This window comes from Canis lupus, chromosome 35, assembly GCF_011100685.1.
Source record: "Canis lupus familiaris isolate Mischka breed German Shepherd chromosome 35, alternate assembly UU_Cfam_GSD_1.0, whole genome shotgun sequence".
NCBI classification, from domain to species: Eukaryota; Metazoa; Chordata; class Mammalia; order Carnivora; family Canidae; genus Canis; species Canis lupus.
This window is the reverse complement of record NC_049256.1, coordinates 13,786,816-13,814,639: the sequence shown is the minus strand read 5'-3', so window position 1 is coordinate 13,814,639 and position 27,824 is coordinate 13,786,816. Positions and strand designations below refer to the sequence as shown.

The following is a 27,824-nucleotide window of genomic DNA, read 5'->3' as shown; positions in this document are numbered from 1 at the left end:
TTTATGTCATCTCATTTAATCCTACCCCGGCCCTGGGTGTGGATGTGGTTAGAGCACCATTTTATAGATGGGGAAATCAGAGGCATATTCTAATGAAGACCACACAGTAAGTGGCTGGGATACATGCCCTGTTCTATCATGCTTGCGAGTCAACATCAGGGTTTGGCAAACTCTGACCCTTTAGTTCAAGTCCGGCTGGCTGCCCATCTTTGTAAATAAAATCGTGCTGGAACACGGCCATGCTTTTTCATTTTTCATGTATTTTCATTTCTCATATATTGCCTATGGCTGCTTTTGAGCTACAACAGCAGAATTGATTAGCTGCAACAGAGACCATATGGTGAGATCTAAAATGTTTGCTATCTGGCCCTCTACAGAGAAAGTTCGCCAACGCCTGTCTAAACTCTTCGATGCTAAGTAACGTCAACTTGACCTCCCGCTCCATACATTGAGGCCTCCGAAGTCCTTTGCCCTCACACAAGCTGGCTAAGAAGCTTCATTTCCTTCTAACACGACTCCCTGCCTCTATTTTTGTAAGCATGCTAAGGGCTAAATACTATCCTCTTCTTCCAGAAAGAGTATCCCTGAATGATGGTAATGCTACACAAGTGAAACTTATTAAATATGATTCCCTCACAGTCTGAAATCATTAAAAAGCGAAAACAAAACAAGTATTGATTTTCCACTGGGAACAAGTTATGTGCCAGGAATACAAAAGCGAATAAAACCTCATCTTGCCCTCAAGGAGCTCACAGGTGAGCAGGGGAAACTGAGGTACAGGCAGAACGGCTTTCTGCAAACTATGCTGGGCAGCGGGGTGCTAGGGTTCCAGAGGAGGCTCTTTTCCCAAGCCATCCTCCAAGGGCTCATAGAGAAGACACCAGAAAACCCATTTCTCTTTTTAAGATAAAGGTCTCCGTCATGTTGAATTAAGTAACAGAATTATGGCTCGGCTGTTCAGCAAGTGGAATTATTACCCTTAGACACAGAATAGTAGAGCAAAAGGATTTACAAGCTCAGCTCCTTTGTTCCAAAGATGAGAAAGGCAAGGATAGGAGAGAAAGTTGTCAGGAGCGCCCAGCAGCTGAGCATTAATAACGTGGTCCAGGGGCTGCACAGCGGGCGACCTAAGGGCAGGACCCTGGAGCCAGATGGGGGCCAAGTCACTGACCTCTCTGAGCCTTCATATTCAGAAGCCACTCTAATAAGTGAGTTCATATATGTCAAGGGCAAAGGAGCAGTGCCTGGCTCCTGGGAGTGTCAAATGAGGGAGCTAATTCTGAAAATTAAAAACAAGGCATGGAAATGGAAAACTCAGCTCTTTAGGTGAGCCCAGACTCCACCACACTCTGATACACTCCCCTCACCCCCCAGCCCCACTTCCCTATTACACCCAGGTCCCTCCCTTGGTGGGGGGAGCCCCATTCTGCTCCGCTTCTGTCTTAGACCCAACGAGGTATGACCTTTCACTCATTTCTTCAGCCCTTATTTCCTGTTGCCTGGAAACATCTCTGCTGCCCCCCTTTTCGCCCCAATCCTATCGTCACCACCCTTGGCCACGCATGCATCATCACACCTGTATTACCTGGTCTCACCCAGCCACGCAGCACCCCAGCCCCCCCTGTGAGCAGCTCCCCTGTGTTGGTGCCAGATGAACCCAGATGCCCTCTGCATCATACCAGTCCCCTGCTAGGAATCTGCCACCGTTCCGGGTACCACCTACCTTTCAGTCTAGACACTTCTGTCTGTAATTGAATATCCTTTCACCTTAACCTGATGTTATTTCTAATCACAGAGACCTGACTGCAGATCCCAACACCGACACATGCCCACGGTGTGACCCAGCCTGACGCTTAATCCTGGAGTCTCGTTTTCCTTTTCTGTCAAGATGAGATAAATACTACTGATCTTTTGGGAAGAGGAAGGACACAATTCCCATCACTGGCACAGGGCTGGATGTACAGTAAGTGAACGAGATATTATTGCCCACTGAGTCTCCGCCTTCCCCAACCTTTACTCGAGGTCACATGAATCCCCCTCCTCAGGACATCCTCCTGACTTCTGCTGATCCAAATCAGCACCTTCACGCAGAGCTGTCTTCTGGGACTTTAGTCACGGTGTTCTCTTGCTTTGGTGAGACCACTCATGGTTGGCACTACCCACCTTGGCCCTCAAGCAGTGGTTCCTAACCCCACGGCTGATTTTGCACCCCTCCCCCCCACCAGGGGACATGTGGCAATGTCTGGAGACATTTTGGGTTGTCATCACTGGGAGATAGCTGTATCAATCATGTTTTTAATATTTTTTTGTATTTTTTGATGCTCTGACATCCAGGAGACCTGGCCCCTCCTAGGGCCAGCTAATTCCTAGAGATAGTGAATAACTTGCCTGCTGCCTCACCTTTTTTATGCAAACCAACCAAACCAAAGCTTATACCCCAAACACCTCCTTTATCTAATCCTCTGGTACCAAGTTAATATTTGCTCTGTCCTCAGTCACCCCAGGGTCAGGTTCCTTACAACCAGAAACCACTCCACAGCTCTGAGCCAGGCAAAATTACTCAAACTATCCAATCCTACACTTGCTCAACCTTGCCTATCCTGACTTGCACATTCCTTCCCTGCAAACAAAACAAAACAAAACCACAACACACACACACACACACACACACACACACACACACACACACACACACTAAAGGCTCTGAGCTGGGCTCTCCCCTTGTTCTTTCTGCCTCCTAACCAACCCTAATACTTCTCCAAGTGGCAGGCCCTGCACGGCATGCATGCATGCCCCACCTCTTGCAAACTGTAAGAAATAAACTCTTGGTTGAAAGGCAGTTCTCTCCGAGTCTGTCCCCTTATCATACATGATGAAATAAAGTCCCAGGTACATTTTAAAGAGTTCTGGCATTTAGTGTGTAGAGACCAGGGATGCTGCGGAATATCCTACAATGCACAGAACCCTCCACCTCCAACAAAGAATCAGCCAATCCAAAATGTCAATAGTCCTACAGTTGAGTAACACAGACCTAAAATGTTCCACATGTGGTGACCACAAGGTCTCTGGAACCCCCAGCCCTGCCATATGGCTCTAGAGCCTGACTAGAGAAGCAGAAAGTCCCTAATGCCTGGATTGACTGAAGCACAGGTAAAATCAATATAATAGTTTAATTTGCATTCAGAGCTCTTTTAACCAAAAAAAAAAAAAAAAAAAAATCACTGAATCAGTATGTTCAGCACAAGTATTTCTTTTCAGTTAGTATGTAAAGTTTAGTGCTAATAGCTCCCAGTAGAAGGAAATATTCATGAACGTACCTCTTTGTTCTGTGATTCAAAGTAGGAAACATGGTCAATCAATATAGTATTTTCTACAGGAGGACTTCTGAAACAGCACATTAATTTTCCTCTGGGGCATTCATCCTTTGTGATGCTCTCTCCACCCCCAGAAACAAAAAAACCCACTAATAATGTGGGTAAACAAGTATACACACTTTGTTTTTGAACCTTCACAATGTGCACGGGCATACCAAGGGCTCCGAGATTAAAACAATCTACTTAACTTTGTCTTAGCTCAGTTTTCCAAATTAGTTTGATCTTGAAATTTTTCACATACCACCTATTACCATCCTAAGGAACAAGTGTTATGTGGAACACATTCCAGAAAACATCTCATTAAAGTTGACAAAAATCTCAACATTGAACTTTAGAACTTGAATTATAAAGTTTCTCCCATTGTAAAAAAAAATAAAATAAAATAAAAATAAAGTTTCTCCCATTGTAATCAGAGCCGCTTTGGGAGACGAAATAGAGAAGCATGACACAGTCCCCCCCTTAACTTAAGCCTCTGGCAGGAAGGGGAATGCTTTCCGCTGGTCTCTGCTGGAATGGCACAGACCCCAGAATCTGGGCAGACCATATTTCCAAATGGAAGATTTTGTCTTTTCTGCTTTATTACCTTGGACTGGTTATAACAGCATAGATCTCAACATATTTAGACGCCTGGCAAAAAATTATTCTCCCACAAGTGGTAAGGCGAATTTAAACTTCTGTGTTTTGGGAGGAACCCAACATATTATGACCCTGAATACCTATAAGGAAGCAAAGGAAGGGAGCAAATCAAGACCAAAGGTGGAGGTGCAAAGTACCCCAATTTTACCACCCACTTCCAGACTGCTCCCTAATACCCTCCAACACCTTGGATCTCTAAGTCATAGACACAGTCATTCCTTTTAAAAACTCTGTGGCTTCTATGGATTTAGTTGAATAGCAGAGGACTATGAATCCTAAAGAGGATCTGTACTTCCCAGAGGACCTCAGCCCACCCACCCTTGCTGAAGAACGTGCAGCCCTTTTCTTCTGAGCAGGAGGACTGGCCATCAGCACGCACTCGGTCTCTACATTAGCCTCCAGGAGACTGCTCTTTAGAGTGACCTGCACAGTCTGAAAAGGGCTTGGCTGAGGCTGGGGGTGTGTGTGGGGAGACACTCGCAGCCAGAAGCAGTGTAGCAGCAACAATGCTGCCATCTGTTCACCTCGCTCAGGGGACCCCTCTGCTCTTTCACCTTGAAATAAGACGGCAGTCATTTGCCCAGTCCTACAGGTCACACAGCCTGTCGGTCCTCTGTTCTTTCACCCACCATCACCAATGAACAGAGAGAAGAAGAGGAGAAAAGAGAAATGCTGCATCTCCTTCCTCCCTGGGAATGTGCAAAGCCAAGCTGGCACCATGGATATAAATGCACAACACACCCCTGTGTTTATTTTTGAAAGCGTTTCAGATGCCTTCTGAATATCTTTGAGACCCTCTGCAAACACAAGAACAATCCTCCTCTCCTTCACCTCCTTTTGCAAGAAGGTAAAGAGAGGTTGGGACCCAATGACTGGTCTGAGGCTGCTTTCTGCTGAGGCTATTGGAATGGAGATGCAGGAGCTGATTCCCAGAGGGTGCTCTGTTTTCCTAACCCTCCCCTTGAGGCTGCTAATTCCTTCTCTCTGGTAAACACTGCCAGGAATTGCACTCTTAGGATTTTGCAATAAAAATAAGCCGTGTCTGCTTTCCAAAATCATGGTGGAAATCCTCCCAGTTCAATCCTACTGTAATTTAGGCTAGGATAGTTTCAAAGTAAATTTGTGCCATTTCATTCACAGTGAATTATGTACTTTAACCAGTAACACACACTGACCCATCTGTCACACTTATGGTTTAAATGCTAAATGTCACTCCGGCTTGGTCTTCAACCCTCGCTTATAAATCCAGTGGTGGGTTTCAGGACCATCAGACAATGAAGAAGGGAGTGAAAGGGATTGTGCGCTTAGTCTAATCTCATTTTAAGCAGCTGTCTTTTTTTAAAAGGTGATTAATAATGTTGGTGTGAGATTAAACATTCCTACTGAAATAATTTGAATCTAAGAATGTTATATTCCTGCTCACTTACGTATGATGTACTTCTTCAGTCAATTTGTACATTTTCCCAAAGCTAACTCTACCCTGGGGTGTGCATGTGGAGCATGCTCTTGCTCTTTCACAAACACACCACCCCCACCTCACCCCCACTTATTACCTATTTGGTTATACATTATTTATATCACAGCTGCCCTAGATGTTTCATCATCTCCCCTGAATTAAAATTTAGGGTGTAATCTCCTCTTAGGAAGTGAGGTTTATATTCTAGAAATGCAATAATCACTCTGTAATACATTGTATCTCATCTAAATAGACTAGTGCAGAGAACAACATTTAAACTGTGGTTCTAAAAATCTCTAGGATTCTAGGACCCTATGGGAGGGCACACAGAGCAACCCCCTCCTCCCCTTATCTGGCTTATATATGGGGATCTTCCAAGACACTTCTAAGTTTTCTTCCAAAGAATCTCTATTCTCCTTAGTTATGTTTTGTGTCTTTTATTTCTTGAATACAGATATTCCTTTTTGAATGTTCCCCCTCCTGCCTTCCAGAAAAACTTGAAAAGTTAACCCACACATGTAGTCCCAAAGCTATTACCTTCACCAGGTATTCCAAGCTATTTCTATGGTCCCATCATAACCATAACCATAACCATATACCTTCACAATTCAATCTCAAAGACCCTGGGCAAGGACAGGTGGGGTCTATAGCTCATCATTTCTTTTTTTTTTTTTAAGGATTTACTTATTTATTTGAGGGGGGGCAGGGGTAGAGAATCTTGAAGCAGACTCCCCACTGAGTGCAGAGCCTGATGCAGGGCTCTCGATCATGACCTGAGCTGAAACCGAGAGGGATGCTTAACCGACTGAGCCACCCAGGTGCCCCCACCCCTCGATCATGACCTGAGCTGAAACCGAGAGGGATGCTTAACCGACTGAGCCACCCAGGTGCCCCCACCCCCCCATTATTTCTATTTCCACCGCAAAAGGCTCTTTCAACGGCAAATATTAAAATCTCATCTTTCGTATTCAGTTTTACTTTGGGTTGTGGTGTTCTGACCATAGGCTACTTAATAGTGCATGAATAACTCATACCATGGCTGTTGGGAAACTGCACCATACTATTTATTCTGGATATGACAACATTAGGTAGGACTCTGGGCAAGCCAAAAAGGTTCACTATGTGTTCATTTGGGGGATGAGTTCCCGGCTGTGGCATGTTTGACTTTTTCAGTGGTCTGGCAAAGAAAGTTATAAATTAGTGAGTTACTGACATTTGCAGAGGGCTATTCTTGAATGTGTAGCAGATCTGTGATGGTCTCGGTCACTAGGATCTGTTTCATTATAGGCAAGTAATTCAGTTTATCAGACAGGTGCCAATTTCCAAACACATAAATATATGTTATGTACAGTGTCTGCGGCACATGTCAGACAAACACCCATAAACAGACTTTTAAGTCTCTCAGGAAATAATCTAATTCTGATTTGTGCCCAGTCTGTCAGCGACGGATGGTCGCTAACTGTGTGGCAGATTTCATTCCTCCCTTTGTGCCAGGAAGTACTGGTGCCAACCCTTACTGAGAACACCTTCAGATTCTGGAGGCCTCACTACAGTGCAGCTCTCAATAATTCAAGCCAACCCGTAATGTAGTCTGGTAGGCTGATCTTCCCTTTTGCAATTTTATTTCCTATCACCTGAAGAATTAAATCAGGCTTCGCTTTTCCCTTTTCTTGATTGCTCTTCTGTCCTACTCATAATCTTGGAGCAGGGCTATTGTTTTGAAGAGCTTCCATCAAAAGGAGCTGCTGCTTCACTATAGATTGGTATCATACTGGAAATAACACAAGAACAGAGGTAAGGGGGGGGGGATAAGGGAAGCAGAATGTGGCACCCCTAAAAATGAAAATTAAAGAATGGGAAGTCCCCTCCCCCCAAAGAACCATGGCTGCAGTTACAGCTTGTTTAGAGGATAATTATTTGATTTTATAATTACTTTTGTGGGTTGCAAAATAATTACTGTGGAGGCAAATCTCCATGTGCCAAAATAGCAGAAGCGATTATTCTAAAGTTCATGCCGAAACAATAATAGTCAAGATGGTGAGCTCTTAGGTGGGGATTTGAAATCCATTCCCTTTGTAAAATGTGCCAGCCTGAAGCCCACACAAAGGTCAGGGTAGGGGTGGGGAGCAAAGATAATCCACAAACCCAATTCCCACAAGTTGTTTCTTTTTAGGCAGATTTTCACTTTAAATCTGTCCCTCTGGACACTCTAGAATGTCAAGTAGCCCTTGATAAGACCAGAAGTGCAGTTCAGGTGAGCGTCACAGACATGATAGGATCCCCCTGGATTCTAATTCAGATATGGTGCTGAGATGCTTAGGAGTGGCAACTTCTCATCACAGGAACTTTGATGTAGTGAGGGGTCAGCAAACTTTTTCTGATGAGAGTCAGAGAAGAAATATTTTAGGCTTTACCGGTCTCTGTTGCAAGTATTCAGCTCTGCAGCTGCTGCCATGGTCAGTACATAAATGATTGTGCATGGCTGTGTGCCAATAAAACTTTATTTATTAACACTAACATTTGAATTTCACCTAAGTGTCTGTGTCACTAAATAAATATTAGTCTTTTTTTGATTTTGGCCAGCCTTTTGAAATCATAAAACAAACAAAACCTTTTCAACCTTACAAAAAAAAACAGGCAGAGGGCTCATGAGCAGAAGCTTACCAACCTCTGATCAAGCTGGGTTTTCATGCATCTCAACAATGTCTTCAGAGAAGAGAAGTAAATTCATTTTACAAGTGGAAAAAACGCAGGATGAAGGTGACCCAAGTCCCCAACGCTTCCTAATGCTAAGCAAACACTTTCCACCACATAATCTCTTCTTGTCCTTTTCAAGGAATTGACAGTTGGCTATGGGTGTTGGTTTTTGCCCAGATTTTCCTGATAGAATCATTTCCCCATTTAATTAATCACTCTAAGAAGCTGAATTTCATTGACCAAAATAACTAGTCTCTTCTCAGAGGTTCACATCTCAGAAGCAGCCAACATGGCTGAGGTGGTGGCACCAGAGGGACAGTCTGGGTACAGCAGCAACAGCTTGTGACATGCAGGAAGCCGTGTTTGCTCTGGTTCTCTGTTCCCTCTTCTCTAACACTCTCAAAGAGTAATTCCAACCTGAAAAGGTTGTTGTGATGATCACAAGCAAAGAACATGTGCCAATTACAAAGTGTAATATATATACATGTAAGGTGTCTCGGCTTTCTTAAAAAAAAAAAAAAAAAATCTTATTGGCTTCCCTAAATGGGGAACTCTCTTCTTGACCACCAGCTCAGAACCTTCTCGTTTTCTTTTTTAAAAATCCTCTAGGGAAGCTATAATTAAAAACACAGGTAACAAGTATTAGAAAGGATATAGAGAAATGGGACCTTCATAGAGTCATTGCTCGTGGGAAGGTACAAGGTACAGCCCCTTTGAAAAGGTACAAGGTACAGCCCCTTTGAAAAAAGAGCTTGACAGTTCTCAGAGGGTTAAACAGCATAACTGTATGATCTAGCAATTCTATTTCTAGGTACACACCCAGGAGAAATGAGAATTACATCTACACTAGAACTTGCACATGAATGCTCACAGCCGTATTATTCATAATACAGACAAAAAGTAGAGACCTAAACGTCCATCAACTACTTAATGGAGAAGCACAATGTGTCACATTCACACAATGATTTAGCAATAGAGAGAAATGAAATACCGACACTACATTGTCGAAAAAAAACCTTGAAAATATTATGCTAAGTGAAAGAAGACAGGCATGGGACCAAATACTGCAGGATTCCATTTATATGAAATGTACGGACTAGGGAAGTCTACAGAAACAAACAGTATATTGGTGGTTAGTGGAGGATAGGATTGCAGGGATAGGCTTGAAGACGGGGTGGGCAGAGTTTCTTTTTCTGGTAATGAAAATGGTCTAACATTCATTCTGGTGATGGATACACAACTCTGTGAATATACTAAGACCCACTGAATTATACACTTTAAATGGATGAATTGTACAATGTGCAGATTCCATCTCAATAAAGCAACTGAAACCCCAATAACGTCTTCCATAGACATGGGGAAAAATCCTCAAATTTATATGGAACCACAAAAGACACCAAATAACCAAAGCATTCTTAAGAAATGGCAGGAGAAGAAAAAAGAAAAGAAAAGAAAAGAAAGAAAAGAAAAGAAAAGAAGAAAAGAAAAGAAAAGAAAAGAAAAGAAAAGAAAAGAAAAGAAAAGAAAAGAAAAGAAATGGCAGGAGACAAGGCGCCTGGGTGGCTCAGTCAGTTAAGCACTTAACTCTTGATTTCAGCTCAGGTCATGATCTTAAGGTCCTGGGATCAAGCCCCATGTTGGGCTCCACACTCAGTGGGGAATCTGCTTGAGGAGTGTCTCTCTCCCCTCTCTGCCCCTACTCCCACTCTCTCTCTCTCTCTCTGTCTCTAAAATAAATAAACCTGTAAAAATCAACAACAAAACAATAGCAAGAGAAAAAAAATGGCAAGAGGAATCATACTTCCTGGTTTCAAACTATATTACAAAGCTATGGTAATCAAAACTGTATGGTACTGGCACAAAAGCGGATATACAGATCAATAGAACAGAATAGTGAGCCCAGAAAAAAAAATCCACATATATGGTCAATTAATTATGACAAAGGAGCCAAGAATATTCGACAGAGGAAGGTATTCATCTTTTCAAGAAATGGTGTTGAGAAAACTGGACAGCCACATGCAAAAGGATGAAATTGGATCATAGTCTTATACCTCACACAAAAATCAACTCAAAAATGCATTAAAGACTTGAGTCTAAGTCCTAAAACCATAAAACTCCCAGAAGAAAAGATAAGAAATAGTTCCTTGACATGGATCTTGGCAGTGATTTTTTTTTTTTTGGATTCAACATCAAAAGCAAAAAAACAAGTGAAAATAAACTATTGGGACTATATCAAACTAGAAAAAACAAAACAAACAAAAAGCTTCTGCACAGCAAAGGAAGCCATCAATTAAACAAAAAGTCAGTCTATGAAATGGGAGAAAATATTTGCAAATCATATATCCAATGAGGGGTTAATATCCAAAATATATAAGAATTCATACAACTCAATGGTCAAAAAGCAAATAATCTAATTTAAAAATAGGCAGAGAATTTGAATAGACATTTTTCCAAGGAAGACTACAAATGGTCAACGGGTACATAAAAAGGTGTTCAACATCACTCATTATGGGACACCTGGGTGGCTCAGCAGTTGAGCATCTGCCTTTGGCTCAGGGCATGATCCTGGGGTCTGGGATCGAGTCCCGCATCGGGCTGCATTCAGGGAGCCTGCTTCTCCCTCTGCCTGTGTCTCTGCCTTTCTCCCTGTGTCTCTCATGAATAAATAAATAAAATCTTAAAAAAAAAAACCCACATACATCACTCATTATTAGGACAACGCAAACCCAAACCACAGTGAGTGATCACCTCACCCCTGCTAGAATGGCTATTATCTTAAGTAAGCAAGCAAAGAAGTAACAAGTGTTGGCGAGAATCTGGAGAAAAGAGAACCCTTGTGTACTGTCGGTGGGAATTTAAACTTACGCAGCTATTACAGAAAAAACAGTAGGGAGGTTCCTCAATAAATTAAAAATAGAATTACCATATGATCCAGCTATCCACTTCTGGGTATATGTCTAAAGGAAATATAGACAGGATATTCAGGAGATATTTGCACATCCATGTTCACTGCAGAATTATTCATGATAGCCATGGGGTGGAACCAACCTGTCTATCAAAGGATGAATGGATAAAGATGTGGTATATATACATTGGACTATTATTCAGCCAAGAGAAAGGAGGATACCCTGCCATTTGTAACAACATACATATATCTTTTTTTTAAAAAATTATTTATTTATTCATAGAGAGAGAGAGGGAGAGACACAGGCAGAGGGAGAAGCAGGCTCCATGCGGGGAGCCCGAAGCGGGACTCGATCTCAGGTCTCCAGGATCACACCCTGGGCTGCAAGTGGCACCAAACTGCTGCGCCACCAGGGCTGCCCAACATACATATATCTTGACAGCAATATGCTAAGTGAAATACAGCAGGCAAAGAAAGAAAAATACTGCATGGGATCACTTCTAGGTAGCAACTTGCTTTTTAAAAAGCAAAGTTGTGTGTAGTTCAGTAGGTTAAGCGTCTGCCTTTGGCTCAGGTCATGATCTCAGGGTCCTGGGATCGAGCCCTGAGTCAGGCTCCCTGCTCAGCCAGGAGTCTGCTTCTCCCTCTCCCTACTCTCATGGGTGCTCTCTCTCCAATGAACAAATACAATCTTATAAAAAAAATTTAAAAAGTGAAATTGATAGAAACAGGACAGAAAAGTGGTAGCCACGGACTGTGGGTGGAGGGAGGGGCATAAGGAGAGGTTGGTAAAAAGGTACTAACTCTCAGCTAGAAGATGACCATAAGGTCTGGGGAGCTAATGTAAACCTGTGACCACAGTTGATAACCTAGTGCTGTAAAAAAACCTGAAATTTACTAAGAAGAGTAGAACTTAAATGTTCTGATAAAACAAAGGTAAATACGGAGAGTGATGATGTGTTAATTAACTAGATGGTGCGACTCCCTTCACAATGTATACATATACCACATCATCACAACACGCACTTTAGATATCTTACAATTGTTTTGTCAATTATGGCTTGAAATTTTTCAAAAAGTAAATATAAAAAAAATTTTAAGGGGTGCCTGGGTAGCTCAGTTGGTTAAGTAACCGATTTGACTTCAGCTCAGGTCATGATCTCAGGGTCCTGAGATCAAGCCCTGAGTCAGACTCCATGCTGGGCAGAAAGCCTGCTTAAGATTCTCTCTCCTCCTTCTCCTCTTTCTGCCCCTCCCCACTTCTCACTCTTTAAAAAAAAATAAATAAAAGGAAAAATAACAAATTTTAAGCTGTTGAAATCCTCCAAAGCCTCTTGCATCCCATCACAGCACATATCCCAGCTCCTTGGCATGGTAGCCAAGAGCCCTTCATTATGGACCTCTACCCATTTCTCCAGGTCCAGTCTCACCTCCCCAGGTGTGCGTGCTCCACTCTGGTCATAGCAAACTTCTGTCCCTGCAGTCACTTGAATAGGTAAATATATATTTATAGAATAGATAAAAATTAATAAATTAACATGTATATTCTTAGGTTGAACACATTTTTAAGTGCCTCGTATCCGCGCACTGTTCTAGGTACTAGAGATACAGCGGTGAAGAGCAGAGGTGAGACAGCCCCTTGCCCTGAGCGGTCTACAACTGATGTCCTGTCCTTGGACCTCTTAACCTTTCTTCTATCTCTGCTCGTGGTCCTGCCGGAGAGACTCTTTCCCTCGGCATCTCTGCCAGACCAATGCTATTCACCCACCGCAATTCAGCTCAAGTGCCATCTCCCTTCATATGACGTTGGTGCCCTTCACTCTCAAGAAGCCGATGTCCCACCTGTGTGCCCGTAGCATCCTTAGCCTACTTCCACATAGCAACGTCCCTTGCAAGTTTCCCCCAGAGCAGAAACTCATCCCTTACCTATTTCGCATGTCAAGTTCACGGCCACCATCAATGCCTGTTATGTGAATACATGAATTTCCGTGTTCTAGCTTTCCTCTGGCCTCAGATGTAGAAAAGAATACAGCTTCAAAAGCCACCATCACATGGTTTCTTCCAGCTGGTCTATGGCGAGCATTCCAGCTGAGTTGTCTCTACTGTTCATTTGTTTCTAACCCAACTACCGGATTCTTGCTTAGCTCCTTGTTCCCTTACCCAGAACTCTGCAACTTCCACCCCTTTGGCTGTTTCCCCCCTACTGACCTTCTGGTTGAAGGGGAGCTCATCCCTTCTCTGCCCCCAGGCCCTCTGACTGCAACAATGATTTCATCACAAAGCCTAGTTGGCACAGAGCTTGGAGCCATCAGAGGCAACTTCTAACTGGCTCATCATGCCCCCTCCTTTCAGACAGGGCTTAAAACTCTGAACACGTGGGGCACCGGGGTGGCTCAGTGGGTTAAGTGACTGACTCTTGATTTTAGCACAGGTCATGGTCCCACGGTTGTGAGATCGAGCCCTGTGTTGGGTTCCACACCAAGCAAGAGCCTGCTTAAGATTCTTTCTCTCTGCCCCTTCCCCACTGGTACGCACATGTTTGCTCTCTCAATAAAACCAAACCAAAAACTCTCTACACCTACTGAAGCCCTAGAAGTTTTTACCATTCACATGAATTAGCAAACTGCAGAAACAAATGTTTGGGGCTAGTAAACAAGTATTGAGCCCTCCCCCCACCAATACAGTTTTACGTATTTATCTTCTGCATTAGTCCTTTTTATCTCCTTTAGACACGTGGGTATATTTCAGGCTATAGATTTTACAAATATTTTTAGCCTCTCTTCTCCTAAACGAAGTGAATATTTATAGATGTCATCTGTAAAGCGTCAGAAGATATTAAAATGGAAGGGGAAATTATTAGGAAAATCACATATAAGTTCCAAGCTTTGCTAAAAATAAGGCCAATGGACTTTGAATTGCTGGTGTTCCTGGGGCTTTTTAGGAATCTGTAACAGAATCACAGAATCTTGGTCTTTTGACATTGTTAGACTGCTCAAAGTCTGGAACTATGAGTGGCTGTGGCATTAGGGCCCTTTCTCTTGTCTGGTCCTTGCCTAGGCACTGCCAGCAACAGCATCATAAAAACCCACTCGTATGTGCTTCGACATAATACAGGAGTGGGGCAATGGGGATGATAAATTCAGAGTGGCCTGTTATCCTTTTCTATTTCTGTGTTTGTGTACCATTCTCCATATCATAGTTTTAGAAAGGTAACTCGGTCACACCACCTCTGCTTAAAAACTCCTGTGCAGAGGCACCTGGGTGGCTCAGCAGATTAAGTATCTGACCCTTGGCTTCAGCTCCGGTCATGATCTCAGGGTTGTGGATTGAGCCCTGAGTCTGGCTCTGTGGTTAGTGTGGAGTCTGCTTGAGATTCTCTCTCTCCCCCTGCTTGCATTTACTCTAGATAGATAGATAAATAGATAAGTAAGTAGATAATTAAATGGATATATAAGTAGATAAAGAGAGATAAATAGACTCTTTAAAGCAAACAAAAAAGTCCCATGCAGCCCTCAGTGATCCTGGATTCCAGTGATGGAATCCAAACTCCATAAACTGTACCAGAATTTTCCTGACCTCCCTCAGACCCAAGGTGGGACTGACCACTCTCCACTTTCTGCCCCTAAAACAATACCTTTCTCTCTCAAACATTTTTAAAACTTCTGCATGCGCATTTGTCTACCTCCCTCCCCCTACTGCTTCATCAGGTATCTGAGGGCAGAGACCATAAGGTCTTACCGATTTTTATATTCCTAATACTGGACATGGCACATAAAAAATGCTTCACAAACATATTGCCGGAAGAAAATGAATTTCCCCAGCATATATTTCCAAACTAAGTCAGGTCATTTCCACCCGCCCCTTGACGTTTCACAAATTCTACCCACTAAACTTCTCCCCTTTCCCGAACAAGCTATGCTCTCTGACAGCTTCAATCGCTTGTGTGTGGTTTTTTCCCTTCCCGAAAGGACTCCTCTGTTATGTCCCATTTCAAATATCACCTCCTCTAGGAAGCCCTCCTGCTTTACTCACACAGTTTATGGCTTCCTCTGGTGATTCAGCAGTTTACCTCCTGCTGCTCTCACTAGAGTTCAGACTGTTCGAGGGTAACAATGGGCTGTTGTACCTGTTGATATCTACCCCTAAGCCGAGGGGACCCTACACACTCAAGCTGCTGATTTGATAAACAATTGTAAGAGAATGAATCAACAACTTCATTGTTTGAGTACAGGATACTCTAACAGAATGTAAGAGCCCAACTGCTTTAGGATTTTCCTCTCTGTACACTAGTCCCAACATCCTGCTGAACCCTTCCATACCTCTTCTCCCTACTGCTGCAACAGGTGCTTTCTTCCCAGGGTCACATGGGTTACACACAACCTCTACACTCCACTCAAGTCAGAGCATGTCCTAGGCTCTCTTGACCTCAAGGAAGCAGTTTCCAACCTGTATCCCCAAGTCTTCCAGAGCTGTCCCTTTGACTGAGGGGTCCATCAGACCCCTGCCGATAAAATTCTCTAGCTACTACTTCCTTCAGCTCTTGGCCTTCCTCCCAGAGAAACAACTGGTTCTCCTCTTGACCATTTTTTTGATTACTCGATGAACCACAAAATGCCTAGTCATTGTAAATTTAGATATACACATGAGCCCTTTTACCTAGAACCTACTGGTCATGACGTTAAAGCTTTATTTATTTTTTAAAGATTTTATTTATTTATTTATTTGACAGAAAGAGAGCTTGAGAGAAAGAGAGAGAGAGGGAAAGACAGAGAGAGAGAACACAAGCAGAGTTGCAGGCAGAGGGAGAGGGGAAGCAGGCTCCTCACTGAGCAGGGAGCCCAACGTGGGGCTTGATCCCAGGACCCTGGGATCATGACCTGAGCTGGAGGCAGAGGCTTAACCGACTCAGCCACCCAGGCACCCCACCATTAAAGCTTTAAAACGACTACAACAACAATAATAACAAAATACTGTTGACTTGTGCAATGCTGAAGGGGCTCTTCTGCAGTCTCACCTTCACTTGCCTTATTAAAAATGTAGGTTTGCCCCGTTAAATAGAGAGTAGAAATGGGTGGTTTCACTTTGGACCCAATTCAAGGAAGAGGCCAAGCAGCACAGGAGAACAGGAGGAAAAACCCAAGACACAACTGGACTCGGTAGTAACAATACAGATGATGATAATCACAGCTAGCATTTCTCGAGCACCTTCTCTTGCTGGGCACCACACTACACGCTTTGTACCAATTATCTCATTTAATCCACACAATTCCATACAGAAGTTACTTCTGTCGTATCCTGCAGTCACTCAGCTAGTGAGTGGAGTAGCCAGTAACCAGTCTTAGACTGCTACTGGGAACTACTTCCTTCATGAAGGAACAGGGTCTGTTAGCCCTGACACCACGTGGTGTTTGGGGCATGAAGGACTGCTCACATAATCATGATGCACCTCAATCTTCTCTTCTGCAAAATGAAGGATTTGACCCACAGAAACCCAAAAGGCGTTCTCTTCCAAAAGGCTGTCTTGCAGAATGAACCCTGTAGCCAGTAACGGGAAGTACTATGACAAATCATTGTCACTCTAAAAGTTCGTATTAGAATTCACGAGAAAACACGGTATTTGCAATCCCTCAGACGAAATTTGGAAATGTGTCTAGTGAGTCAATGGATTCGGGAATCTCTGTATGAATATTTGAATAGAAATTATATTTAGTAAAACGAAGGCCACCTTGAAATATTGATTAATCACACGTGAAAGGCATTGAGTAGCAGCTGTGATCAATAGATCTTCTTTCTAAATCTATCATTTGATTACTTGTAAAGTATGCCTTTAAACTGCAAGTTACTAAATTTGGTTTTAAATCTGTTTAAAATATTACTAAAGTGTTTAAAATGTCTTGTTTCTATTAAATTTACTTGAAATGACATCCTAGGAATGATTAATGATGTTGTAATTCCTGTGATAATCCTTCACTCTTAATAGATTTAAAAGGAATTCAAATGAGAATAGAAAATATGTGTCAAATTATATTCCAGAAATCCCTTGCCTTCTGGGATAGATTCCTCCCTGAAGTTGATTTTTTACTTGTAAACTAAATCATATTCTTGTATTGACTACCAATGTAAGTCCAGTGATGATTTAGCCATATTTCTTGTGGCCATACAATGTACATTACTTCTAATTCACTTGGCTAAAAGTTTTTCTCCCTCTGTTCCTCCCCAGTTCCAGCTTCTCTGTCAGGTAGATAAGGCAGATAAAAGAAACTTAAGCGAGGGACGCCTGGGTGGCTCAGCGGTTGAGCATCTGCCGTTGGCCCAGGGCGTGATCCTGGAGTTCTGAGATCGAGTCCCACATCGGGCTCCCAGCATGGAGCCTGCTTCTCCCTCTGCCTGTGTCTCTGTCTCTCTCTGTGTGTCTCTCATGAATAAGTAAATCAAAAACCTTTAAAAAAAATTTAAGTGTACTAAAAAATTCTGTAATTCCTTCTAATTCCATATCCCAATAAACCTGGTCTATTAAGATGGCACCTCGGTGGCTCAGTGGTTGAGTGTCGTCTGCCTTTGGCTCAGGTCGTAATCCTGGGGTCCAGGGATCGAGTCCCACATCAGGCTCCTTGCAGTAAGTCTGCTTCTCTCCCTCTGCCTATGTCTCTCTCTGCGTCTCTTATGAATAAATAAAATCTTAAAAAAAAAAAGACTGCACCTGTATATCACACATGCATACACACACCATAGCACCTAACTTTCTACATTCAGTGTGGGTGACACTTTAAGAAAAAAACAGTTTGATGGCATAGTAGAGAGCACCTTGATTTCAAAGATAGGGGTCTGAATCTTTATTCTACCCTGTATGTGCTCTGTGTATTTGGCCATTAGCACCAAAATGCTATGGAAGCTTGTTTCTTTATCTGAAAATGGCTTCAGTATTGTAACCGAAACAGCAAAAATGAAAGAAGCAAACCTATCTTTGAGCATTAATGGTGAATTGTATTCTCCAACTTTTTCAAAACAGATGATTACTTGAAGCAAAGCATCTTTATTTATTTATTTATTTATTTTTTAATTTTTTAAAATTTTTTATTGGTGTTCAATTTACTAACATACAGAATAACCCCCAGTACCCGTCACCCATTCACTCCCACCCCCCGCCCTCCTCCCCTTCTACCACCCCTAGTTCGTTTCCCAGAGTCAGCAGTCTTTACGTTCTGTCTCCCTTTCTGATATTTCCCACACATTTCTTCTCCCTTCCCTTATATTCCCTTTCACTATTATTTATATTCCCCAAATGAATGAGAACATATAATGTTTGTTCTTCTCCGACTGACTTACTTCACTCAGCATAATACCCTCCAGTTCCATCCACGTTGAAGCAAATGGTGGGTATTTGTCATTTCTAATAGCTGAGTAATATTCCATTGTATACATAAACCACATCTTCTTTATGTGGAATCAGAAAAGACCCCGAATAGCCAGGGGAATTTTAAAAAAGAAAACCATATCTGGGGGCATCACAATGCCAGATTTCAGGTTGTACTACAAAGCTGTGGTCATCAAGACAGTGTGGTACTGGCACAAAAACAGACACATAGATCAGTGGAACAGAATAGAGAACCCAGAAGTGGACCCTGAACTTTATAGTCAACTAATATTCTATAAAGGAGGAAAGACTATCCATTGGAAGAAAGACAGTCTCTTCAATAAATGGTGCTGGGAAAATTGGACATCCACATGCAGAAGAATGAAACTAGACCACTCTCTTTCACCATACACAAAGATAAACTCAAAATGGATGAAAGATCTAAATGTGAGACAAGATTCCATCAAAATCCTAGAGAAGAACATATTTATTTTTTTTTAAATTTATTTATAATAGTCACACAGGGAGAGAGAGAGAGAGAGCGGCAGAGACATAGGTAGAGGGAGAAGCAGGCTCCATGCACCGGGAGCCCGATGTGGGATTCGATCCCGGGTCTCCAGGATCACGCCCCGGGCCAAAGGCAGGTGCTAAACCGCTGCGCCACCCAGGGATCCCGCAAAGCATCTTTAATACTAGCTAGTGGATACCAGGAACTTTTTTTTTTTTTTGACACTCTTAAGTAAAATGGCAATTGCTAAAATGTAATTTCACCTTTAATAAATGTTCAACTAGCTAGGAATACTTTTTTCCTTTTAAAGTGTGTTCTCTATTAGCCAAATACTTTTAGTTATGGGTTGCCTTTAAACTGCTAGTTACTAAAATTTGCTTTTAAATCTGTTTAAAATAACTGTTATCTTTATATATAAAGAAATTGAGAGAGAGAGAGTGGGCAAGGCCTCTGTAAAATTCTGCTAATGTAAAATCTCAAGTGAAGGCTTTCCAGCTGGACCAAAATTTTCCTTGGTTGCCACTAAATGGCCTCTTCAATGCTGAGTGAGAAACCAGACACATTTATGGTGCTGAACACAAAGCAAGAAACCTCCTCCTCTATGGAGCCCTACCAAATCTGCCTGCGTGCCTACAATCTTCACTACACATTTCCTTCCAAGTAGCTGGCTCTCCTGGCATACAGAAAAGAGAAGTCAAATTGAAAATAGCGTCCGGAGAACTTATCTAACAGAACATTCACTCCTGACAAACCATCAGGCAAGGTTAATCTTTGCAGGAAAGGAAATTTGAACTTCCTTTCCTTTGACGGTACAGCTTTGGGCTCTGGCAGTAAAAGTAGAAGGGTTAAACACTTGACCTCATTCTATTTTACAGACTAAAGGGAGCGCACCGCACACGAGGAAGGCAGGATTAGCAGTGTGGGCACCACCGTACGAGAGGAAGGCAGGATTAGCAGTGTGGGCACCACCGTACGAGGTCTCCCTTTGAATTAAATCCTTTAGTCGTATCAGAAGACAGGCCAACATCCATGGGTAGCTCCTTAAGACATTCCAGAGCATCTGGGACCGTAGAGATGATGCAGGTTACAAGCAGAGATCTGTGCTATAGGCTAAAATACATGCCTGCCGCCGCTGACCGTGTACACCGACACATTTACCCATGACAGTGTGTATAACTACGTATGGAACCACAATCTTGAGTGCAGAAATAGACCTTTCCCTACTGGAGCAACATTTACAAGTCTTAATTTAAATAAATCCCCAAGGTTGTGGAAGCAGCCAATTTGGGGAGCAATTCGGTCAACAGAGTGATTCATTCATAAATATTTTAGGGACACCTGGGTGGCTCAGTTGGTAAAGGTCTGCCTTCCGCTCAGGTCATGATCTCAGGGTCCTGGGAGAGAATCTCACCTTGGGCTCCCTGCTCAGTGGGGAGCCTGCTTCCCCCTCTCCTGCCCTGTCCTCTGTCAAATAAATATCTTAACAATTTTAGCCCGCATCCCATGCTCTGTTACAGTATATGGTAAAAGTCTGGCTTTGCATCATTCTGTTCATCCATTTATATTCCAGAAGTGTCATCAGTTTATACAGTAACCAAAGAACCCAACACATGCCGGGTAGCGTTCGCTTCTCATAAAAGGATGTCCTCCCCCACATGGAGCAGGAGCAGCACTGGTGTGCTCGACTGTGGCTCCAGTTTTCCTCCTGGATGCCTAGTGTCATCCTCCATAGCCTCTCTTACAGTTTAATCAAAGAAAAGTATAATTTACGCGGGCAGGACTCTAATTTTGCGAAGACATTAGCCAAGCCACCGTCACTTCATTACTCTGCACTTCAGAGGCAGACAGTGAATGGAGGGATCCTAAACAAGATCTGTTCTTCCAAAGGGAACAAGCTCAACCCGCCTGGTTGGTAGGAAAGGCTGCCTGCCCAAGCAGGTGTGAGTGTCAGCCAGGCCAGGCGCAGGTGAGTGTCAGCCAGGCCAGGAGCGGGTGAGTGCTGGAGCCAGGAGCTTCCGGCTGGCCGGGAGCTGATGCTTTCTCTGCAAAATCTGCTGCCTGAAACTTTTCTGCGACCTTCAGTGGCCCTCGCGAGTGAGCTGTGGGAGCTGCTTCGGAGCCGCCCGGAGGCTCCGGCGAAATGCACCGTCGCCTCCACATCTGCAGAGGCTTCAGCCTGGACCGCGCCGAGCGGTCCCTCCTCGGTCTTGGCTCCTTGAGCCCAGAGTGGCCGGCAGCCCGGCGCCCTGTCACCACCTCCCTTCAGATCCCATCTGGGGGCGGGGTGGGTGGGGGGAGCTCCGGGGTTCACACACTCCCAGGCTCACCTGGAAGCCGCTGCAAGCCCCTCCCCCACCTCCCACATTTGGGCCCATTAGGCACCATTCCAGGAGGGGCAGAAGCTGCGTGCGCTCCCCCGCTTCCCCCCGCCCCCCCCCCCCCCCAAAAATCACAGCCATGTTTTACTCCAAACAGACATCATTCACCAACTCCACAAGTCTCGGGGCGCCGGGGCCGAGGCCGAACCGCCTCCCCAAAGTGCACCCACCCGAGCCGCACATCTGTAACGCAGCCCAGCAGAGCCCTATCCTAATGCAAGGATGCGAGGGAGAAGAGCTAAGAAGCCCGGAAAGCTAGGCGAGCAGGTGTCACCAGCTTTCTAAGGCGAGTGATGCTACCCCCCTGACAGCCACCCATCACCCCCAAACCCCACCTTCGCGGGAGAAAATCCCAGAGCTTCCCATTTAACTGTTGCAAACCCCTCCCTGGAAGGAGCAAAGACATCCATGCATCCATCCATCCATCCATGCATCCATCCATCCGTGCATCCATCCATGCATCCATCCATCCATGCATCGGTGTCTGTGCTCGGCTGCGGTCCGGCTCGGGTCAGGGCAGCGCTCCGCCAAGCGCTCCGCAGTTCTCCAGGCAGACACGCCGGCTGCGCCCCCAAACTGGGCCCTGCCCCCCCGCCCCCCAGCGCTCGCCGCCGCCCCGTCGGGCCCCGGCACTCACCGTCCCGGGCGTCCTCCCCCCGGCTGCAGTTGCTGCAAATGTGTTTGATCTCCTTGCCTAGTTGACAATGGATCACAAAGGACACGTTGTTGTTGGGGGCGGGCTCCTTCAGGGGCTTCATCTTCAGCAAATAAAAAGCTTTCTTTCTGGGTCTCCGGGCGCTCGCGGCTGGCACCGCGCCCTCCCTGCAGCGCGGCGAGCGGGGCGCGAACCTCCCCGGCTCCGCGGCGCGCGTGGGCTCGGCCATCCGGCCCCGGCGCCCCCGCCCCCGCCCCCGCGCCCGCCCCGCCGCGGCCCCCGGCCCCCGGCCCCCCGCACCCGCGTCCCTACGGCATCGCGACCGCCGCGGGGCGGGCCGGGGAAGGCGCCGAGAGGGGCTCGACCTCGCCGCCGAGCCAGTGGGAGCCCCGCGGCCGCAGGAGGGTTCCGGGAGGCGCCCCGGGTCCCACCTGGGACGCGGCCTCGCGGGCACCGCCTCCCGCGGGCAGCCCCACCCTCCGCAGATCCCAGCACCGGCGACTTGCACCCTCACTCCTCCGAGCTCCGGGGCGCGATGCCAGCCTCCCCCTCCTCCCCCTTTCCTTCCAGCCGCCCTCTGCCAAACGAAAGCAAGATGTGCCACACCGAAGGCGGCTGCTGCGCTCCAGCCCTGCTGCTGCCCGCGCCTCCCTGGGGGCCAGAGCCCAGGACCCTCCTCTGGGGGGTCCTGCCCACACCCCTGGACTTTTCCCTGCACCTGGCAACCTGTTAGGACACAACTGATCTTGTCACCCTCTGTAGAAACTCCCCCACCTTCAGGGAGGAGAAGGGGGGGGCGCTTCCTCCACCGGTGTCCTTAAAACTTAAGAAGAACAAGGAACAGAGAGAAAAGGCTGCTTTTATCAATCCTCAGGAACAACAACTTGCGGCTCCGGGATCCCAGCTAACACGGCTGAAGGTTCCCCAGCTGTCTGAGCACGGTGGCTAAGGCTCAGCCAGGCGAATGACATCTACTGAGATCTCCAAAGACAGAACAGTGCCTTAAGTAAGGCAGACCCAGGGCTCCATGGTAATAACAGCTACAAGCTGAGCCCTTTTTGTTGTTGTTGTTGTGCACTTTAAAAAAAATAAATAAGTCACACTCTATTACAGTAGTCTGGACTCAGATATTGTGAATCCTACATCACCTTTCAGAGAACTAAGGCTTGGAGAAGCCTCAAATCCTAACCACCCACCGTGGGTGCTTATTTAAAAAATAGGGGTGTGTGTGGGGGAACCAAAGCACTGGGATTCTGGTTTAGTGGGTAAGTGTAGGGCCGGGAATCTGTAGCGTTAACAAGCTCCCTTGGGGTGATCTTGATGCAAAGCATAAGTGGTGAAAACAGGTGCATACAGCCAGGGGTGTATAAATCCAGCCGCTGTCTTCCCACCACACCTCATTCCTTATGAGCCACGACCTTTCTCTTTTTTGTCCTAGCCCACTAAAATAGTGTTAAAGGATGCACTATCACTGCTATTGTTTCTAGGAACTTCCCTAAAGTTAATGTCATAATACCCTGTGACTGATTCTTCCATGAAGTGCAAGTCACTGTTTGTCTCTCCTCCAACGGGGCAAACTGCAAGTAGGGTTCCCCTCCCAGGTAAAAGTGTCAGCACTCCCCTGGGGATATTAAATTACTGTGTTATAATAAGCTTCTGATCATTGCAATTGTACTGCTCCATCATTGATACCACTTCTCAACTGCAAGATATTCTGACGAAATCAGCACATTCAGTTTTTTCTTCATTGAGTGGTTAGGGGCCTCAAGTGTCCAGTGCCCTTTAATGACACCAGTCTCTCCTGGTGTCCATTGGGCCTTTAGGGACCCCCCCCCCCTTCTCACCTAGGTTACCAGCCAAACCAGCCACAGGTAAATCTCACTTGTATCTTCTCATGTCAGATTCATGTCACTAGGTCCCTGGCTAATTATAAGCCTTATCTTATAGCAGAGGCCCCGTTTCTTATGCTGGTGGAGTATATGATAGAATTTACCACACTGTGGTATAGGAAAACATTCATTACCCTCTTTTTCAAATGCTCAGATCCCTCTCCCAAACCATTTCACTTAACTACTTCCTGGAAGAAAAAAAGAAAGAAAAGAAAAAAGAAAAAGAAAAGAAAAGAAGAAAAAGAAAAGAAAAGAAAAGAAAGAAAAGAAAAGAAAAAAGAAAAGAAAAGAAAAAGACACATCTCTTCTTAAATGGCTTTTTAAAATTGCACGCCTTTCCCACCTATGCTGCATGCCTCACAGGTCAGAACAGGAGACCTGCATAAACCCCATATGGTCCTAAGCCCATTGCAATCTTTTATGCACTCACTAAACACTAAACCAGACCTACAGGCTCTGGGGGCCTCTATTTTTTTTTTTTTTTATGATAGTCACAGAGAGAGAGAGAGAGAGAGAGAGAGAGAGGCAGAAACATAGGCAGAGGGAGAAGCAGGCTCCATGCACTGGGAGCCTGATGTGGGATTCGATCCTGGGTCTCCAGGATCGCGCCCTGGGCCAAAGGCAGGCGCCAAACCGCTGCGCCACCCAGGGATCCCTGGGGGCCTCTATTTTAATTGGCCAAGCAGCATAGCACAGAGACACAACCACCAGCTTGGGCTCAAATATTAAAGGCGATGCCCCGCAGTTATGGGGGCTCTTTATTCAAATTAAAAAGACTAAGGTAGACCTCTGAGTGCTATTCCTTTCATTGGCGATCCATCTCCTTAAACTGCTTTTCTCGAGTTTGCAGCTTCTAACTGGCCACCTGTGGCTGTTTATACTTAAATTGATTAAAATTAAATAAAATTAAATCTCAGTCCCCTGGTTGTACCAGCCACCGGTCACATGCCCCATAGTCACATGTACTCAGTGGCTACTGTATTAGTGCACAGGGCGGAACATTTCCATCATCCCTAAAAGTTCTGTTAGACCATGCTGGTCTTAGAGGACGTCGGGATTTTAGCATCTCAGGTGGAGCTGGGAAGCTGAGAAGCCCTATCTACCTTGAATACTATTTCAGCAAAGCCTTCCTCTGATACCCATTACTATAATGTCCCTATAGCTCCCAAGGCCACAAGATACCTTATATGGAGTCTGGGTTTGTGTCATCCCAGAAGACACACCTGTTAATTATGATCCTTGCAATTATGGCCCAGCGTTATTGTGGCTATGAATAATCATCTCCCTGCGTGGATAATGAAAGAAACCTGTCATCTGAGAGCATTCTCGAGAAAAAGCTTTTTTTCGTGGGATTTTTTAATTTGAAAAGGAAGGAGGGGGCAGCCCAGTGGCTCAGCAGTTTAACACCGCCTTCAGCCCAGGGTGTGATCCTGGAGATCCAGGATCAAGTCCCAGGTCAGGCTCCCTGCATGGAGCCTGCTTCTCCTTCTGCCTGTGTCTCTGCCTCTCTCTCTCTCTCTCTCTCTCTGTCTCTCATGAATAAATAAATAAAATCTTTAAAAAAAAAAAAAAAGGACAAGGAAGGAGGGAAACATTGAAAGGAAAGACAGTGCAGAACATTATGCCACCTAAAACAGAGGTTCTCAACGCAGGGCCCATGGAGCTTGCGTGGGATTCTTACTCAGATGATCCAAGTGGGAAAAACTCTCCTGGGGTCCCTCTCAGCGTCACTTATCTACATGGCAATCTTGGTCCCATCTCTTCTTTAGGATACACTTAATTTGTAGATCCTCTCCTTGAAACTTGTTTGGGACCCTAAGACCTCTACTCATAAAGTACAATTGCACAAAACAGCTAATCCTGATCACCTGGGAGCTTGGGGGGACATGCAGCCTCTCAAGCTCTACCCCAGAACCTGCATATTAGCAAGACTTCCAGGTGATTTGGAGGCACAGTAAGGTTTGAGAAGCATCCCAGGGGCATCGGCCCCAAAATACTATTAATTGCCTACCGGTGGAATACATTCTGCTTCCAAAGTAAATAACAGGACCCCTGATCTCACAGAGGTTAAAATTTAATAGGAGAGAAGATACACTCAACGAAGGACCTATAAGACCAAGAGGACTGGGGCTCCCAGATGGCTCAGTCAATTAAGTGGCTAACTCTTGATTTCAGCTCCGGTCATGATTTCAAGGTCGTGTGATCGAGCCCCGAGTCAGGGCTCTGCACTCAATGGGAAGTCTGCTTGAGATTCTCTTTCTTCTTCTGCCCCTCTCCTCTCTCTCTCTCTCTCTCAATAAACAAACAAACAAATAAATAAAATATTTTAGAAAGAGAAACAGAACCCACCCAGCTGAAACATGTGCAAATTTATAGCTCAGAGCAGCCAGGGAGAAATAGGCATTTAATATCTGAGTGGGAGCCATGTGAAAAGGGAATTCTGCAGAATAATGTGGAAAAGATGGAGCAGGTGAAGCAAGACTTCCCTGGGAAAGTCAGCTTGAGGTATTGGGGGGTAGAGGGGTGGTGGCAGAGGTGGTGGCCGCGTGGAGAACCTGCAAGGTCACAGGCTAAGTGGAATTCATGGTGATGGGGTAGGTAGGTGGGGATCTATGATGATTCCTAGCCCGACAGGAGTGTTATACCCAGAAAGGCAGCATGTGAAAATTGGGCTTTCTAGAAGATACCACCATTATGATGACATGAAGGTAACTATAAACCTTAAAATTCCCCAAGGTCAAATGTGAGAAACCGAGTGTGATCAACTTGGAGCTCAGATTTTGTTGTGCTTTCTGCTTGTCTCTGGCCAACCTCCTTTTAAAGCTCAACAGTTATTAGGCTTAGCGGAAGTTAAAATCAAAGAATAGAAATTTGGAAATACTCACAAAGTGCTTTAACTCTTATGAGAAAGATAGACTAGAAATACAAAATATTAATGTCAAAAGAAGGCAAAGCAGTGGAGCCATTCAAAGAGACATGAGCTTAAGTAAATATCACTACACATATTTGATGCACAGAAAGATTAAATTTTTTTCTTCCTCACCATTTTTCTCTTCAATTTATACTCAAGCGACCCATTACATTCCCCCCCCCGTCTTTTTTTTATATTTATTTTTATGTAATCTCTATACCCAACATGAGGCTTGAACTTACAACTCCAAGATCAAAAGTCTTATGCTCTACCGACTAAGCCAGCTAGGAAACTGTCTGCTTTCTCTTCCTAGCATCCCTGAAGCAAATTGAATGGTGGCCCTCCAAAAGGTATATATCCATGTCAAATCCCTGGAATACATGAATATGTCTTTATTTGGAAAAAGGTTCTTTACAGATATAATGAGCTTAAGACTTTTTTTTTTTTTAAGAGAGGGAGCATGTGGGGGATCCCTGGGTGGCTCAGTGGTTTAGCACCTGCCTTTGGCCCAGGGTGTGATCCTGGAGACCCAGGATCAAGTCCCACTTCACCACATCGGGCTCCCTGCATGGAGCCTGCTCCTCCCTCTGCCTGTGTCTCTGCTGTCTCTTTCTCTCTATGTCTCTGATGAATAAATAAATAATTTTTTTTAAAAAGAGCATGTGTGTTCAAGTTGGGGGTGGGCAGAGAAGAGAGGGAGAGAGAATCTTAAACAGGCTCCACACTCAGCGCAGAACCCAACACAGGGTTCCATCTCACAGCCCTGAGATCAGGACCTGAGCTGAAATCAAGAGTCAGACACTTAATCAACAGAGCCACCCAGGTGCCCTGGAAGTTAAGGATCTTGTAATGAAAAGATCATCCTGGATCCCTGAATCCAATGACAAGTGTCCTCATGAAAGACACACCGAAGAGAGACACACAGGTGACAAGGAGACACAGGTAGGACAGGAAAAGGCAATGTAAAAACTGAGGTCAGAGCCTGGAGTGGGGTAGCCACAAGAAATGCCACAGTCACTAGAAGCTAGATGAAGGCAAGGAGTGGAATCTCCCAAAGAACT

At 44.8% G+C, this 27,824-nt stretch overlaps 1 protein-coding gene across 10 annotated transcripts in view; it reads right to left on the bottom strand.

Annotated features, from left to right (window-relative positions):
- The window catches only part of PHACTR1 (phosphatase and actin regulator 1), a 555,031-nt gene that overhangs the window by 231,901 nt on the left and 295,306 nt on the right, over positions 1–27,824 (bottom strand). For 2 of the 10 annotated variants that reach the window (XM_038584187.1, XM_038584186.1), the window contains exon 1: positions 12,995–13,270. The exons of 7 other annotated variants lie outside the window; for them this stretch is intronic. Coding sequence is in view for 2 of the 3 variants with exons in the window: in XM_038584186.1 (XP_038440114.1) it covers positions 12,995–13,025 (31 nt within the window). In the remaining variant the exon portion in view is untranslated. Of the gene's footprint in view, positions 1–12,994; positions 13,271–21,945; positions 22,193–27,824 lie in introns of those variants that run through there. One more of the 10 variants, XM_038584183.1, reaches the window with a different exon arrangement.